This window comes from Rattus norvegicus, chromosome 1, assembly GCF_036323735.1.
Source record: "Rattus norvegicus strain BN/NHsdMcwi chromosome 1, GRCr8, whole genome shotgun sequence".
In the NCBI taxonomy this organism is placed as follows: Eukaryota; Metazoa; Chordata; class Mammalia; order Rodentia; family Muridae; genus Rattus; species Rattus norvegicus.
The window spans coordinates 22,325,743-22,342,959 of NC_086019.1; the positions used below are offsets into that span (position 1 = coordinate 22,325,743).

The 17,217-nt window shown below is 43.5% G+C and overlaps 1 protein-coding gene across 7 annotated transcripts in view; it reads right to left on the reverse strand.

Annotated features, from left to right (window-relative positions):
* The window catches only part of Med23 (mediator complex subunit 23), a 68,133-nt gene that overhangs the window by 16,130 nt on the left and 34,786 nt on the right, over positions 1-17,217 (reverse strand). For 3 of the 7 annotated variants that reach the window (XM_039080800.2, XM_008758612.4, XM_063265558.1), the window contains 10 exons: positions 16,396-16,465; positions 15,001-15,113; positions 12,462-12,557; positions 11,870-11,887; positions 6,648-6,848; positions 5,152-5,295; positions 4,544-4,689; positions 3,353-3,598; positions 1,768-1,910; positions 230-404 (listed from right to left, as the gene is read on the reverse strand). In XM_039080800.2, the coding sequence (XP_038936728.1) occupies positions 230-404; positions 1,768-1,910; positions 3,353-3,598; positions 4,544-4,689; positions 5,152-5,295; positions 6,648-6,848; positions 11,870-11,887; positions 12,462-12,557; positions 15,001-15,113; positions 16,396-16,465 (1,352 nt within the window). The remainder of the gene's footprint in view (positions 1-229; positions 405-1,767; positions 1,911-3,352; positions 3,599-4,543; positions 4,690-5,151; positions 5,296-6,647; positions 6,849-11,869; positions 11,888-12,461; positions 12,558-15,000; positions 15,114-16,395; positions 16,466-17,217) is intronic. The other 4 variants (NM_001277054.1, XM_063265563.1, XM_039080806.2 and 1 more) reach the window with 2 other exon arrangements.

The window sequence follows — 17,217 nt, forward strand, 5'->3', positions numbered from 1 at the left end:
TCTGCCTCCTATAAAATGATGCTTTAACCAGGACTTGACACATATGCAAATCCAATTTCTTTTAAAAACTTGGATTCCAATCTTTCACTGTAATTATAGTATCTTAGAAGCAGAATTTAAATTTTATGGCAAATAAGAAAAAAGTGGGGGTGGGGAAGATTAAGATCCCCACTTCCAAGCATGGGCGGGCTAAACCTCAGGGGAGGCAGCCTGCAGGCTACTCACTCACCACAGATGGAGCTGGTTCTGGTTGGTTTGTGCAACTGCAGCCAGGGTGTGGAGATGGCTCAGGAGCTGAACTCGGTAATGTGGCTGAATGTGGTGCATCCGGTGGCTGAACATCTCCAGCAGCGTGTGCAGGATGCCCCAGGCATGGGACTTGAAGACAGTGGGCAGGAGCTGACCTACCACAGGCAGAATTCCGGTACCAGTTAGTAAAAGGACCTCCCTGTATATATCTGAAGACTGTCACTCAGGACGTATGTGAAACTACGACTACAAACACAGACACACACGTATATACATATTTCCACTTGTAGGGGTAAAAAATGCAGAGCCTAAATACGCACTGCGTTTATCCTTCCCTTCCAGAGTTTAACATGCCAGGCTCCAGTTAATGTGGAAAAATAAAATGAAAGCAACCACACAAAAATAAAACCAAACCAAGCAACCAATCAAAACCATGAAAGCCATTCTGGTCTGCTTCACGTCTCCAGTTACCTTTGGATATTTTTATAGAAAGTCAAAGGTTTCTGACGTCTGAGTATGAAATTCATTTTTAGATAGATAGATAGGTAGATAGATAGATAGATAGATAGATAGATAGATAGATAGACAGACAGACAGACAGACAGATAAGTAGGTCGATGGGTAGATAGTTAGTGCTGGCAATTGAACCCAAGGGCTCCATTACCCAGGCTGGCAGTGAACTTTCACATTCAAGTAATTCTCTTACTTCAATCTCTTCAGCTGAGACTACAGGTGTACACCATTGCAACTAGTGTAACTAAAACAGACTCACCTTTTAACACCAAAAAAAGAAAGGGAGGGAGGGATGGAGGGACAGAGAGAGGGAGGGAGATGAAGAGAGGGAGAGTGGAGGGGGAGGGGGAAAAGGAGGAGAGGGAGAGGGAGCAAGCCAGCCAGCCAGCCAAGTCAGCCAAGCCACAGCAGGGCACACAATTCTAGCACTCAGGAGGCAGAGGCAAGAGGCAAGAGACAAGAGTTCAGAACCAGACTCTCTTACATAAGGAGTCAGAGGCCAGCCTAGACTGGACAACAGGAGACACTATCTCGAAAAAGTCAAAACCTAGACCAGAACAAAAAACCTAATGTTTTTCCTTGTTCATTCTTTCTTCTATCCAAAGAAAGTTGGATTCACTTCTGGTGAAATGAGTTAGAAAAGTGTTCCCAGTCGGGAAGTACCTATCACTCAGAATCCCTGAACTAACAGATGTTATCCTCTGCACTGGATGACAGCTCCTTCCCTGTGGCCAGACCCGTGCAGGGAGAGTACCCGTCCTGCTGGGGCTTCTGAGCAGCAGCCTTGTTCCCTTACCTTGCCTGCTCCTTACACCCAGCTCCCTCACTCCTCAGACACTGAGGGAGGCCTGTCGCGCACCCATGTCTGTCCCAGCGCATCTGCCATCCTCTGCTTTTCCCTGTCTGGACAGGCTGGCCTCCCTGCAGCGTCCTCAGCACGAGGACGACCGTTCCCTGAATTACTGACTTGTTAATCATGAGAAACAGCAGTGACGTTTGTCTTACTGATAAATCCTTTGATGCCCAAAGATTCTATTTCCATGTAGACCAGTAAACGACTGTAAGTTTCCACCAGGGCTGGAGCCAATGCGACACTGGATTTTGTATGAGCCAGTTTTATCACTCTGGTTGCAATGCTGTGAATAAGGCTGAGGAGGAAAGAAGAAGATGAGAGAGCCCATGCCTATAAGGAAGTTGTTCTTCTCAGTGGCAAATACCTACAGATCTGAAACGCAAAGGCTCCGACAGACTTGGCTCACTTGACCGGCTTAAGCTGTATCAGACACTTGGCAGTGACGTCTGAACAACTGGAAAACGCTGTGCTTTCTACAGGACTTCAGGGCTGGGGCAGTAGCTGGGCTGTGCACAGGGATCCTTCTGCTCAGGACAAAGCAAGCCCTGCACACAAACCCTGAGAGCACGACTGAGTGCTTTTAGCTAGCGTCGCTCAAACAGGTAACTAAGTACCCTTGAAGAGCGACATGTATCACATTCACCATACATTATCATATACATCACAAAATCATTTAATAAATTATTACTAAGACCCACGTGCTTGCTTCTAGCAGGGCTGTGCTCAAATGTGTCACATCTGCCAGTGAAGTGACACTCTGTGTACTGTCTGAGAGTAAAAAAGCATGGCTTTTGTAGAGCTGACACTGTGTCTGGGGAGCTACAGGCCAGTTTTCTTTGGCCTGTATACAGTGCTGTCTTAGGTTTGCGTCAGAACTTAACACTTGAGAGCAGACATTTTTGGATTGCCTAGTCCTTCTCAAGGAATCACTGTGAGCAGCTAGGATAGACAGCATCCTACTCCACTCACCAACCGAACTGTGAGCTCAAGATAAGACCCTACCGCTGTGCTGTGTGCCTCCACACGCCAGCCTCCAGTGCACTCACTCCTGCTTCTCAGCATGCTGTACCAGGCCACACCACAGCTCCAGCCTGGCTACCCTGGGCACCTGAGGTCCAGTACCAACGGAGGTTTTTCTGCCTTCCAGGAAACAAACATAACTCTAAAAGTGTTCTTGTGCACAATTCAATAAGGCAAAAGCCTTAACACTTTAAATTTCGGGACACAGCAATTCTCCTTTCAAAAAACTGTTTAGTAAAAAATGTAAGAAAAAGACTGAAGGCAAACGCAACTACAGACATCGCTCTGAGTGCTGTAAGGCAGCCTTCATCAACATCTCTTAAATAGGAAGGAGCCACCAAGCCCTCGACTCCCAGCAATGCAGAGAGGCCGCTCAGGCTTCATGAGGAACTTGGTTGTAGCAATCCACAACAGTTTTGGGGGGAAATCACGTTAAAAGATGTTTATTATGGGAGGAAAACAAGATACAACACATTTTTGTGCACAATATATAAAATCATAAATTTACTCATTGAAAAAAAGATGCAAGGATGTTTTTCCATTTTCTTGTGAAAAGGATAAAGTCCTCATCTGCCTCACACTCCTCTGCATACTCTATAGCTTCTACAGTTAACAGCATTCATTTCTGTGAAGAAGTCACTCTTAAATGCCCAGACCATACACACATATGTACGCATTTTTTTCTTTATCAATTCCCAGATAAAGAAAGGAACACACCTCATCTTGGCATGCACTGTCAGAGAATCCAGGAGGTTCATTGGTAAGGGAGTTACTGATGCTGAGGCCAGACAGCTTGTCCCGGGGAGAGGCACTCTCATAATTCCATTGCCATAAATGGTCTCTACCAGAGCGCCCATAGGTAAGGTGAAACACTCTGAATTTGTAGAATACGCATTACACAGCAGGGCGATCTTATAGTCATTCATCTGCAAACTTTTGTTTCTCAGACTCTGCTGTAGGAACCTAAGTATCACATCGGAACAGAAAAACACAAGTAACATGCATGAGGTTAATTTGTGTTTTAGTAACCTCAATCCTACTGCTGTCTTTATCTTTACCTTTAGAGACACTACGATCTCTGATGACATGCATAGTGAGTTTACGTATTAAAGCCTGGGTAATACTGGGTAATACTGGGTAATACTGGGTAATACTGGGTAATACTGGGTAATACTGGGTAATACTGGGTAATACTGCAGACGGAAGTTCATCCTAAGTTAACAATCACTACACATCTGTCGGTACACACGACACACGATGCACTATTTTAGGCTAAGTTTCAGAGAATGAAGAAATAACTTACAAATTAGTGAAAAATATTTCTATTTATTATCTGCTTAAGAAACAAATGCCTTCATTATTGGTTCTGCAATGAAAAGATGGTCATGGGTATTTCATAAACTAAAAGCCCACTGAAACGTGGCCCTCACCATGGACAGGCTCTATGGAGAGAGAGAGACCTGGAGTCCTAGAGAGGAAGTCCAGCTGCTTCCTAACACCATGACTGACATAGCTCTTTCTAAGGGGACCTCTTCTCTGAGGCATCACAGCTTTGGGACACACATCTGCTCCCTGTCTGTGGCCATACCAGGGATCATAAGATGCCTGATTCAGATCATGTCCAAATCATGAGCACTTGGGAAATGCTGAAATAGTCTCATGTTGGTAAAGATAAGATACTTTAAGTTATAATGTAAAGGTGTAATATATAAAAACCGGAGTCAGTCTTGAAAACAGACAGGAAGACACACGGGCCCATGAGAAGGCTCACTGACGCTGTTTCCGATGCTGCCCTTGGCCAGCATTACTGGCAGTGTGGAGACATCACACGCCACATGAACACTGTCAGTGCCGGTCTATAGCACTACTAACGAACGAGACATCAGGCTCCGAGTCACAACGACTTACTCGTGGTGCAGCTTCAGGGAGTGGGGTATGGGGATCTGCAGCTTGGAGTTGTCATTTTGAGCTTTTCTATTAAGATGAATCCAAATACAAGTCATTGCAAAGGCATGTGTTGACTGTGGTTTGTTAATATCAGGAACTGGGATACACTGAAAAACAGGAGTTAGCTTCATATGAATGAGATTAAATAGTCATTTGTATCTTAGAAATCCTTTACTATGTAACTCTTTAAAACTCTTATCTCAGTTTGGCTCCACTAGGTCTTGACTATTCATTAGAATGAGAGGCCTTATGGAATAACATATTAAAAGGACATTCTTGTTGGCAAGTTTCTACCTGTTAACAAAATAAAAGATGCTTAGCCAGGGTCTCCCTATCACAGAAATAAAAAACAAAGAGTGTTTAAAGTTTAATTTTGAAAAATTAAACACATCCCCAATCATATCAAATTGTGATAAATTCTATAATTCTCACAAATGTATTTCAACTTTTAAAACACAAATAAAAACACAACTCTAGGGCTGGAGACACCGTGATCCAGTCTTCTTTCCACAGAACACATACACACTAGACAAGCTTGCTCTCTCTGCTAAGCACTCAGGGATACTTACTTCCTTCTCTGGGTACAGCAGGTCAAAGAGCTTCATGACAGGGAGGAAGTCAGCAAGCGCATTTTTCTGAATACTTCCCGAGATGAACTGCAGCAGAACCCACATCAGATGGTCTCGCCCTTTAATCAGTCCTCGCCCTGCTAACTGTAAGAAATGTTACAGTACAAGTGTGCACTCGGCCACTAATGACGCGGGCAGAGAAAGCTGCGGTTCATTCTTAACAGCGCACCTTGATGTTATACTCTGGACCTCAAATGATCCACAAAGGCTCGTATACTCAGGCCTGGCTATCATCTGATGGTGATGTTGCAAGGTGGGGGAATATTGAGAAGGCGGTAGCTAGGGAGAGGAAGTTATCACTGGGAGCATGCCCTGATGTGACTATTTGGTCAGTGGTCCTTCCTCTCGTTCCTTGCCTGCTGGCTGTGATGAGGTAAATAAACATCTTTGGTCACACATTCCCTCACCACAATGTCCTGTCTTACCACAAGGTTCCTTCTCTTCCTTCTCTAAGAGAGTGACCTGGCTGAACAACCAGGGATAGAAAAGTCAAAAACGACAAAAACTCCTTGCTAATGTGCAAGCCTTCCTTCCTCACAAGCTTCTTAGCTAACGCATCACCATGCTCACTGGTGTACGACAGGGACTGACACACTTGGTGTGTGTGCTTGGAAGTCAGTATCTTAGCTTGGGTGTTCAGTAAGTACTGTGTCTCAATGCAGGACATCAAATTCACAGCCTGCTACATTGTATGTTTTTCCGTGCTCCTTTAAACTACACATATCAAAAAAAAAAATTAAACATGAGAATCAAGCTCAATATTCTGAAGGTAAGAGGTTGCTGGACTTCCCACCCTGGTGCATGTTTCTATCAAGCAGGTCTACCTCCTGTCTGCAAAGAAAAGTTGTTCTCATTCCAACCAGGAAAGGTCATAGTCTCTGGACCTCCTAGCTAAGCTCTAACTTCCTTCCTCCTGAGTGTACCTTGGCTGGCTGACAAAGCCATTGGAAAAATATCTCACACACACACACACACACACACCCCTTTTCCCCTTCCCCTCTAGCGTAAGAGTCCTTGGTGGTACTACAGTGCCTTTTCCTTTTGTATAATGTGTCCTGGCACCATGGGTATATGTAGAATGAGTGACAAACTAGAGTTTATAGTTAAAAAGAAAAGTGAAAAGTTAAAAAACCATAAAAGTTCTAAAGAAAGTAGGCACAAGGCCACATGCCTTCAATCCTAGCCCTTGGGAGCCAGAGGCAGCTGGGACTTTGTGAATTTGAGGGTGGCCTGGTCTACATAGTGAGTTCTAGACAAGTCAGGCAACATGAGAGACCCTGTCTTAAAACAAACAAATAAAATACAACTAAACAAAAGCATCATTAGGGCTCTGCCTTCTGTCCCCTCTGAACCCAGGAGCTGCAAGTGCTGAAAGCCGTCTGAGCCAAAGTAAGGGGCTGTTGGAGTGGCTCTGAGGAGGTGCCCTTTGGTCATACCTTCTGGTGGAGAGACAGAACCATATGTGGGAAACTGGCAAACTGGAAAAGCACAAAGAAAATGAGCTGGCTGGAAAGGTGCTGCCACAGGAGCTGGCTGGTTCCCCCATCGTCAAACTTCTCCTCGGTCTCAGACCTCTCCATGGCGTACACCACCAGGTCCACCAACTGGTCCTCCAGCACAGGGCAGCGCTGCTTGTGCTGTAGGGCAGAGATTGAATACAGTATTCCAAAAGCCTCCTGGTAGTTACCGAAGTCACCAGTTAACAGGCTTTAATCCTAACCCGAGGCCAAGAAGCATGGGATGGAGTTGAGGTTACGGTTAGATCTAGTCTATTAAAGCTGCATCCTGTCCTACTGGCACAGAGGAGGGTCCACGGGAACATCTATCTTTTCACGTCCTCCGCTTCCAATTCATTTTTAATTTTGATACAGAATTACAAATTACTTCAACTTGGGAAAAGGCCACCAGAGCACTGCAGATTCCTTTCTTAGGACACCAGGTTAAAGAGGACGGACGTGATAGAGAGATGCCATTATTTTTGCAATCTAACTCAAAATTGAAAGGCCTGAATTTCCAGAGATTGAAGATTTAGGGAAAGAAAATGAGGCAATAATGTAAGCCTTGTGTTTTAAAGCGATTACTCCAAGTTTACGGTTGGGCTCCTCATGTGTGACAGCAATGCTGGGTTGAAATGGAAGCCTCGTCCCTAACAGCAGAGCAGCTCATCTCAGAGCGAGGGGCATCTGCCGTCCCTCCCACGCAGGCAAACATAATGCAGCTTTAAATTAGATCACTTAAATCTAAAACAACGAGAGTTGGTTCAAACACTGACAATGAAAACGCGACTTCCCTTTCTAGAGGCAAAAAGATCTGTGCTTGTCAAAATGATGTCTAATGTGCTTTGACCGAAAGAGTTAGGCCGTATTTTAAAAGCATCTTCATTTTTTTAAAAATAAATGTTGTATTACTCAGTAGCAGGCAGTTAGAAGCCTTTCTAGTGAACACAATGACTAAAATATAGATAATTTTCCCTATACTTTAGATTTAATTATTGACGTCTTTTGCCATGAAAAAGGGATATGATTTCTTGAATTTATAGAAAAATGCAAAATGGGGACAACTCTGGAAGGAGACAAGATGCCCCATTGCCTCCCGCCCCTCCTTGCATGCTTCGCCAGCTCCACGTGGTAAGGCTCTATCATAGCTGCACTTTCTGGATGCATGCAAATAAAACAGACATCTACCCCACAGATAAGCATCGATGGTTGCTTCATCTTGTATTTTCCCAAAACCACAAGGCCATGATCACAGCTGAACCACGGTACAGGTTTACAGAGAGCAGGATTAACGCCACCAGTTTAGACTCCAGCACGTCTCCAGACGCAATTATCAGTACGAAGCAGGGCAGAGTGCAACAGACAAGACTACAGACTAGCTCTCAAGTCAGCATGCAGCTACTGTGTACAGGGCTTGAAATTCACTAGTTCTGCCAACCACCAACAACCTCAGAAAGGTGTCAGACAACACACGTCTACAGCGAGATCACTCAAAGGATGCAAAGTCAGAAAAATCTGTGAAAAGAAGGAAAGCCAGGATTTCCAGTAGGAATTTTTTTTTTTTTTATACTAGTGGTGAGAATTTGCTTCTACTGTAGAGACTAGCCAATCTGTGAACTGTCCCCGTCTGTGGTGTCTGTGGTGGTTGCCCCTGAGTCTATTTTAGGAGAAAGAGCACCTGGGTCACTCTGGAGTTTCCCTTTCTTGTATTAGCCATTTGTTTGTTTATTTAAGGGCTGGACTTTTACCTACATGGTTTCAGGCATGTTGTCATGGTAACTCAATTAATGGTTTAAAGAAGAACGCCAGAAATATGAAAATTTTGGCAAGATAAAGCAGTTGGGAATGTAAAGCTGATGGCTTTACGACATATGCTCCATCTCATGAGTACGCCCCAGCTTTTTAGTTGAGAATTAAATACACCAGTAATCTCTGCTCCGGAAGGCCTGGTATCTAATATAAGCAAACTATGGACTGGGCTAATTGTTTTGGATAAAGCTAGGCACATTCTCTAAAAGCAAACATAAAGACAGAATTACATGCTGCTTTGTCTGACAATGGGGCAGCATCAACAAAGGAAGGCCTGTGACATAAACTGAGCCCCACTTGCAAGTCTAAGTAACGTGTGAACAGGTCTAGCATCCAGCTGCCACAAGGGAGGGGGACTGGACTTATGTTGTAAAGGCAGCCTACTGTGTACACTGTTTCCAGTCTCAAAAAACAAAACGTAAGTGTGCTTTCATTTTCTGCTTTGATCTTTGTTTTAAGGCAAGGTTTTGCTATACAGCTCCGGAGAACCTGGTACTCACTACGAAGCCCAGGCTGAACTTGCGCTTGAGGCTGTCTTCCCACCCCAGCCTCCTGAGCACTCGGATTCCAGGTGTATGACACCATAGCTAGTTTGCTTTAGTTTTCAATTTCAATAAAATAAGTATGTCCAAACAAAGAGTCCTCAGCATACTTCGGATTATCTTATCAAGTGGATGGCATAAACTTTTGAAAGGTACTTTAATAATTGTATTTATAAATCACTAGACTAGCATAAATATTGAACGTTTATATCTACGTGTATATTTAGCTTAAACCTGTTTTAACAAAGAGGATATCCAATTCAGTATTTAAAAATCATTTTTCTATGTGATGGTTCAATGTGTACTAGACCCTACTTTACCCTCAACGCGACTGTGCCCAGCTTCCTTCCTACCCCTGGCCAACTGTACATGACAGTGCTCCTCTGTCCCCACTCAGACCCACTACTAAGTGGCATGGGACACTTCTGCAATAACAGCTCACTTTTGCATTAAACATTTTGCTAATTTTACTTACAAGGGGTTGTGAGTAGTAATTTAAATGACTTTTAATACTGCCTTCAGAACAAGCTGGGAGAAATAAATCCCTCAGTTCTAGTGGTTCCTACTTTAACCATGGAGGCTGTAATCAGAACTGGGTCCCTGTGGTAGCACTAGCTCCCAGAGTCACTGCAGAGAGGTGGCAGCCAGAGCCTACACACAGCACACCAAGCTCCGGAAGTATAGTGACTTATGATGCTTTTATTCATAGGGAAAACACTAGAAAGTCTATGTCAACACAGAACACATCATTTCTTTTGTTCCACTGCTGTTTCAACACTCTACGCTGGCTGTGGTTGTAGAACTGAGCTATTTATGACCTATCTACGACTGATTTTAGGATTAACCATAGCCCAATTCCTACTGGAAAATGTAATATGGACAGGTCATAAAGTCTCCAAGCTTTAATTGTTGCACTGTTAGAGAAAGGACAAGAAAGTACAGCACAGGGTATACAGTTCTGTAATGATAGAAGATGATTTGATTTGTTTTATTCATATGGATTGATACTGCTGGTTCTCCTTTCGTACCCTACTTTCCACATGTAAAATAATACACCAAGGCACTTCGGCATATTATCTTGCATCTGTAGATCCCTTCACTACAGTTACCTAAGACAACAATTACTGATGAATTGTGAATTTTTGACAATGTTTACACTATGGTGGGACCAATAGTAATAATGTTCTGTCAGCATTTCCATTATAAACTTTATTTTTTATGGATTTATGCCTTAGTCATAAACTTTTTATAGGTTGAAACTTGTTATTAAAATGATCAGATCATAAAAACTCTTCTTGAAGTATTTTGTCAATTTCTATTTTGAGGACAACTGCCTCCTTTCAAGGAAGAGGGGAGCCATAATAGCTAAGGCTATCTGGAGAGGAGGGGAGCCATAATAGCTAAGGCTATCTGGAGAGGAGGGGAGCAATAGGTGGCTAAGGCTATCTGGGGGACGTACTTACAGCTCAAATGTCAGTTAGCCACCAAATTATAAAAAGAATGAGCGAGTATGGCAAAATGCTTACTCAAACTTCGTCTTCAGACGAAGCGTGAAGCATTCTTGCACAGTTAGCTAATACTTACCTCTAACTCAAGTGAAAGCGGGTGAGAGTTAATGTGACAGGCTACAAGAGGTAACTGTCAGGTACTTGGGTGGTCAGGGAGTTTCAGTTTCACTTCACAAAGGCTCTTCCAAACAAGGAAACTTGGTAAAAATTTTTTAGAAGGAAAAAAAAATGAAAATAATAAAAGAGGTGTTGCTACTGTGGTGAGTTTGGCATGCAGTTTCAACACTGAGCAAGTTTTATGGCCAAGCCGTATGTCCGTAAAAATAGGGCTTTATCAATGGAAGCACTGGCACAACCTTCACTATGGTATTGCAAACAGCAACGCTACCTTACAGAGCCTGGAAAGAGCATCTCCTTAAAATCAAAACGCTGTTCGATTTTAATATGCTGGGCTCAAAAACTGTTAACAAAAATGTACTGGAACCACAATTCTGCTTAAGCTCTCAAAGGTGCGAAGCCCAGAATGGACCTGGGGCTGCACCAAGAGTTCAGCTTATCAGACGTAGCACAGTGGTTGTCTCCTGCCACAGGCGGGCCGCACCTGAGGAGCCCGCTCTACGAGAAGGGCACATCTGGCAAAGACTGACAAAGGCAGGTGTTTGTCAAGAGGTGTGGGGTCACCTAAGAGTGTGACGTTTCTTAGTCAATCCCCATGGTTCCAAAAAGACTTCCCTGTTTAGAGCTTACCACTCCGACCTTTGAAGGCAGCATATCGCTATGAAAATGTTCGGTTTTTCATTCCTTTTTGAAATTGTTCTGGTTTTTAAGGCAAATCAACACAAGTATTTTTGTTGTTGTTATTTGTTTTTTTAGTAGCCTGGAAAGATATGAGGCTGCCGCCAATCTTCCCTCTCTGAAAACTCCATCAGGGCTGCCTTTAGCCCTGAAATGAAAACAGTAAAACGGAGATGGGGAAACAACCAAAAACTGACAGGTTTACTGAGTGCCAAGTGTTGTCTCTTTCTTTAAAAAGAAAAAAAAAAAAAAAAACCAAAAAACCAAGAAACCAAAAAAATATATATATTATATATACATATATATTTCAAAAAAACCACAAAAAACAAAAACCATCCACCAAAAAGAACTCTCACATCCCAAGAAAGGTTTCAGTGGCCTTGGTCTCAGACGGCCCCGCCAATTTCAAGCCCCGACCGACCATACACGTACTGTCTAAATGAATCAGCGGCTACAAAGCGGCCAGCGTATCGTTAGTCACAATACAACAGTAAGGTTGTGAACATACCTGCGCAATGTTCAAGGTCTAGAGCATTGGAGGATGGGCAGGACAAGACAGGACAGAACAAAAATAAAGGAAGAAAAAAAGAAAAGACAAAACGGTGACTATGAGGCCAGCCTCAAGGAACCCCCAGTCAGCACAAACCCGCCCACATGTCAACCACCAACACACCAAAAAGAAAAAAAGAAAAAAATTAAAAAACAAAAAAAGAAAAGAAAAAAAAGAAAGAAAGAAATAGAAAAAGTCAGCAAGGCGGCCACTCGGAGGGTATCAGGGTTATAAAAATACACCCAAACAACAACAACAAAAGGTCCAAAAATATGGTTAAGTCATGTGTAGGTTTCTCTGGCAAAGGGGGACTTGAAACTGGCCTTATAGGAAAAAAGCAATGCAGAACAAACCAATTTTAGAAATACCTCCCTTTAAATTTAAACATCCTTAACGCAATATTAAACCACAGCATACACTGTCGAGTAACCTGCGTACTGAAAAGGTCATCAAAGGGTTCTGAACTGTGTTGCTCGGTGAGCTACAGCAGAGAAAACAGCACAGTGCACATGAGATCTACAGACGTAAGGCCTCTAGCGTAGTACAGTACCTGCTTGTTTAAACCTAGCATATTGCAGACCATATCCCTGGAGTAAGGCTGCTCCAGTACATATCTCAACAAAGCAGTCTGGGGTTCAAACAGATCCTTTAAAGGAAATAAAAGAGACATTACTGCTCCAAGACTAGCAAAGGTGAACTCAAATGATGAAGAATTAAGAGGAGAATCTCCTCCAGCACTGGTTACTTCCCCCAGTAGGAAAATCTCCTGGGAAAATGACATTTACTGCGAACAGGTTAGGTTCCCACCCAGCATTCTCATTTCAAAACCAAGGTGAAAGCCTTCAGCAAGACCTTTTAAGGATTAAAAGTCAAGACAACACTTGAATGGATCTTGTCATTTCCCCTGTTCCTGAAAACATTTAGTTTCCCCTTTAGAGACTACTTAAGATGCCAATATTATAGTTGTCAGTTTAGATAGGCCTCTGTCCTTGGCCGTGTTTCTTAGACATAATGAAGCATCCCAAGTTTCTACGTAACTGAACACACAATTTCTTATACATCCAAACTTAGAACCTTTTTCTGAGTTTACAGTTTTTTCATAAGTATCTCTTGTACTCCCTCAGTATAAGCTGCTGGGCTCCATGTCTCTAGCAAGACTGGTAAAGTGGACTCACCATTTAAACACACAGCTTAGGAAAGCAGTGCTTTGCCTATGCCCTTCAGTGACCCTTACCTCACAGCCAGCTGTCCTACAAGAGTGGCTCTTACAGCACATGCGCAGGAAGATCCTGTCTTACCCTGACTGAGTCTGCATGTTTGCTGGAGTGTCTGAGCCATCAACCAGTGTCCTAACACATGTCCCATCCTTACTTCTGTGTGTGCTGCCAGAACCATCACTTGGACAGTCACTGCCAAGTTTACTTCAGATACTACTTGTATAACGGTCACTTGGTTGCAATTGTTTTTAATAGATATCTTAGATGGAATTCTGAAAGAAATGGGATGAGGGGAGAGCAAATTAAACTGATTTTGTGTGAATATCTAATTGTGGTTTTTGAGATTAGGTTTCTTTGTGTAATCCTGGCTACCCTGGACTCACTTTGTAGACCAGGCTGGCTTCAAACTCAGCGAGGTCTGCCTGCCTCTTCATCCTGAGTGCTGGGATTAAAGGTATGTGCCACAATACCCGGCTTTAAACTGATTTTAAAGATATGCTTTAAAAAAAAACTGTACTAGATAAATTTTGAAGTAAAACTCAAGAACAATTATTGCTTTCATAAACATGTTTCCTTTTCAATAGACAGATCCTTACCCTCAGTTCACCCCAGTTCTCTCCTGGCTTATTGCTCCTTTCTCCACTTGTGCTATTAAATATGTGCAGAAATAACAGGAAGGCACACACACATCCCCTTCAAGTAATAATTTTAAAGGATTCCTTGTGAGGCTGGAGGGATGGCTGCTCTTCCCGAGGGCCAGGGTTCAATTCCCAGCATCCACTGGGAAGCTCATAACCACTTAGAACTCTCACTGTGGGGGACCTGTCACCCCTCAGGCACTGTATTCACGTGGCACATAAAACCAGAACATGCAGACTCAGCTTCTCCCAGAAGCTTCGGAGACAGGAGCACTGGTCTAGAACTTGCTCTAAAGCCTAGGATGGCTTGGGTCTCATAGTCACCTCTTGCCTCATCACTCCGAATCCTAGGGATATGAGCCACAAGTAGCTGTGTAGGTACAGTTCTAATGACAACCAGACTGGAGCCAGCACAATCTGCAAGACTGCTCATCAGTGCAGTTAGGGATCGCTGCTTCTAAGCAGAAAAATGCCCCAGTTTCCGTGATCACAATTTGTCATAAACATGGCTGTAAGGAGAATTTTCTGCTTAGAAATCTAACCAAAGCGCCAAATGTTGTCTTCCAAGGTTATCACTCTTCCCAAAGATGACAAGTGTAAATGCCAAAAGAATAGTAATGTGTGTATGTCCTGAGTTCAAATCCAGGTCTTCATTTTATTTTTTTAATGTAGAGCCTTAGACAAGAACTGTACTTAGAATGTTTGTATTCTTTAGCAGAGGTGTACCACTGAGGCAAATCCACATCCACAGAGTATACTGGGGTAGGGGACAGACATAGCCACAGGTGGTGGCATGGTGCCTTCCCAGCACTGCCAGCTCAAGGCTGACTATGGAGTCCGGGCCAGCCACGGTTACACAGCAAGACCATAGCAAAAGAAACCGATATCTAAGACTAAACCAAAGCACACACCATGAAATATAATAAGCCATAAGCTACCTCTCTTGAGAACATTTACTTCTCTAGACTATTAAGGGGTGATCTGGCATCAAACACTTGACAAAGCAGTATATAGACATAGATATGCTTTTTCTTTTTCTTTTCTTTTTCTTTTTTTGAGGATTTTTAAAAAATTGTATATTTTATTTATTTACATTTCAAATGTTATCCCTTTTCCAGTTTCCCCTCTGGAAACCCCCTATCCCATCCTCCCTCCCCCTACTTCTATGAGGGTGCTCCCCCACCCTCCCGCTCACCCACTAGATGGCCAAGCCTACACTGGGTTTAAAACACACCTTATCGTATGGCAAAAGGCCTTTCAAGGGAAAGCGGAGAGTTGCAGGGTCCAGTTTCCATGAGTTACAGATGGCTCCCGAGTTGTTCACAACTGGCAGAAGACTGCAACGGCCTGCACACATTACAAAAACATGTCCGTGTGAATGTGGCCAAGGCACTGGCAGGCCCTTCATCCTCTCAGTATCTAATGAGTATGCTTACTGAGCCAGGCTCCGGTTTAAATTGCCTGCAACAGTGTCAGCAGGACACTGAAGCGTGGCAGTTTTTATTGTGTATATTTCTCCCAGATGGCTGAATGATTAATCCGTACAAGGCTTCTAAATGCAAAACGGTTGCCCTCTGTTTAAGGGTTTAGGGCAGAACTCAGTACAGTTCAGTCCATAAGCCAAACCTAGAGGCTATCTGCTTTTGCAAGTTGTACACGATGAAGTCGCTCGAGCACCTCTGCAGTCCGGCAGCAGAGCTGCTACAGACCAAACACAACACACAGCTTCCAATGTTTACCAGACAGACCTGCAGGGAGAGCCTGAGGCCTCGACTCCACATCATCTTCACTCCCATATTTCATTTAATGACATTAATATTCAGCTACAAAAACTAGAGAGCTCAGGATTTATGTAGTTTCTCTTTATACGCCCAGTGTCAAAAGCAGCGCAGACTCATAAGAAATGCTCAACATCTGGTCAATTTTTAAAAAGCCTGTATTCCCAGACAGTTACGAGGCTGCTGTAATCTCTAAAACAATCTGGAAATATATAAAGGAATTTCAAGGATAGTAAACGATTGCATCAAGCATAAGGAAACAGAGCTAAAGAGAAAGTGCGTGTGGACTACAGTGCCTGGGCTTCGGCACCGGGGCTACAATGGACTGAAGAATCCGGACTTCTCATTACTCTGCCACAGAACCTTGCAGACATTTCCAGGGGCCAGGAACAGAGCTCATGTGCTAGATTGGTCAGCAGGCATGCAGCCCTGGGTTCTCTCCCCACAAACACACAAACTGAGTGTGGCAGGAAAGAGGAGAATCAGATGTTCACAATCACAGTTGCCTACATAATTTCAGGCCAGCCTGGGTTATATGAACTGTGTCTTAAAAAAGCCAAAATCAAAATATAATGAAAGGTGTGCCCAGCTAATTAAAACATACAAAATAAATAGTGTTTCTAGTCAGATGAAAGCCAACTGCTGGAATAGTCTTATGTAAAAGTTGCCGCAGACTAAGATTTCTGTCTTTGCCTTATCCAAAGCACCTAAAAATAAACATTATTTTCTAGACTGCTACAAAGTGGCGGGTCACACCTAAGAGGCCATCCTTCAGCTAAGTCCAAAAGATCCCTGGTCACTTAAGATACAGGTTTATGTAATACGCTAAGTGTACTTTAAACGTATCTTACCACAAATGGAGTTTATCCTCGCTGTGGGCCTGAAGGTATCCACAAAGTCTGATACCAAGTTTCCTAGTAACTAGAAGAAAAAGAAAATAAATATACAAGCAAGGTTATCCTGCATCTCTGAGCATCATCTACAGAAACTGAGGTAACACACAAGCATTAGTGCAAAGTCTAGCACAGACAATTACTTAAGGACTAGTGTGCTCTCTCCTTTTCTTCCAAACACTTGTTACTCCATATGTCCCTAAGTTGAGCCAAGTCATACCACTGCATCCTTACCTAGTCAATGAACCTGTATAGTTTTTAAGGACATAAGAACTGTTTTGGGAGTTGAACTGGTCCCATAGCTCTTTGTACCCAAATCCCATGGGGGAGAGAGCTGGAATCTCAGAAGTGTGAACATTCCTGAGAGCTCAGGGGAGACCACCACTTCTGCTCACATTCCTGGCACAAGAGGAACCCACCTAGAGCCCTCTGGACACAGGAACCTAGGAGCAGTGAGGGGTAGGATCCTTCTAGTCTCTGCCTGGGCCCAGAGCCAGTCACCAGGGGTGCTGATACAGCTGAGAGCAGAGAAACACCACTTCTGCTCCGAGGGACCCGCCTGGAGCCCTCAGGACACATGAACTCCGGAGCAGTCTGGACAGGACCCTTCCAGTTTCTGCCTGCGCCTAGAGCTGACACGGACCCACAGCTCTCTATACCCATGCTGGGAAAAGCCACTCTCCAGGAGAGCTGACACACAGGCCTACAGGAGGGTCAAAAAACTGTCAGAGACAGCAAAGCCAGCTAACACCAGACACAGATGGCAAGAGGCAAGCACAG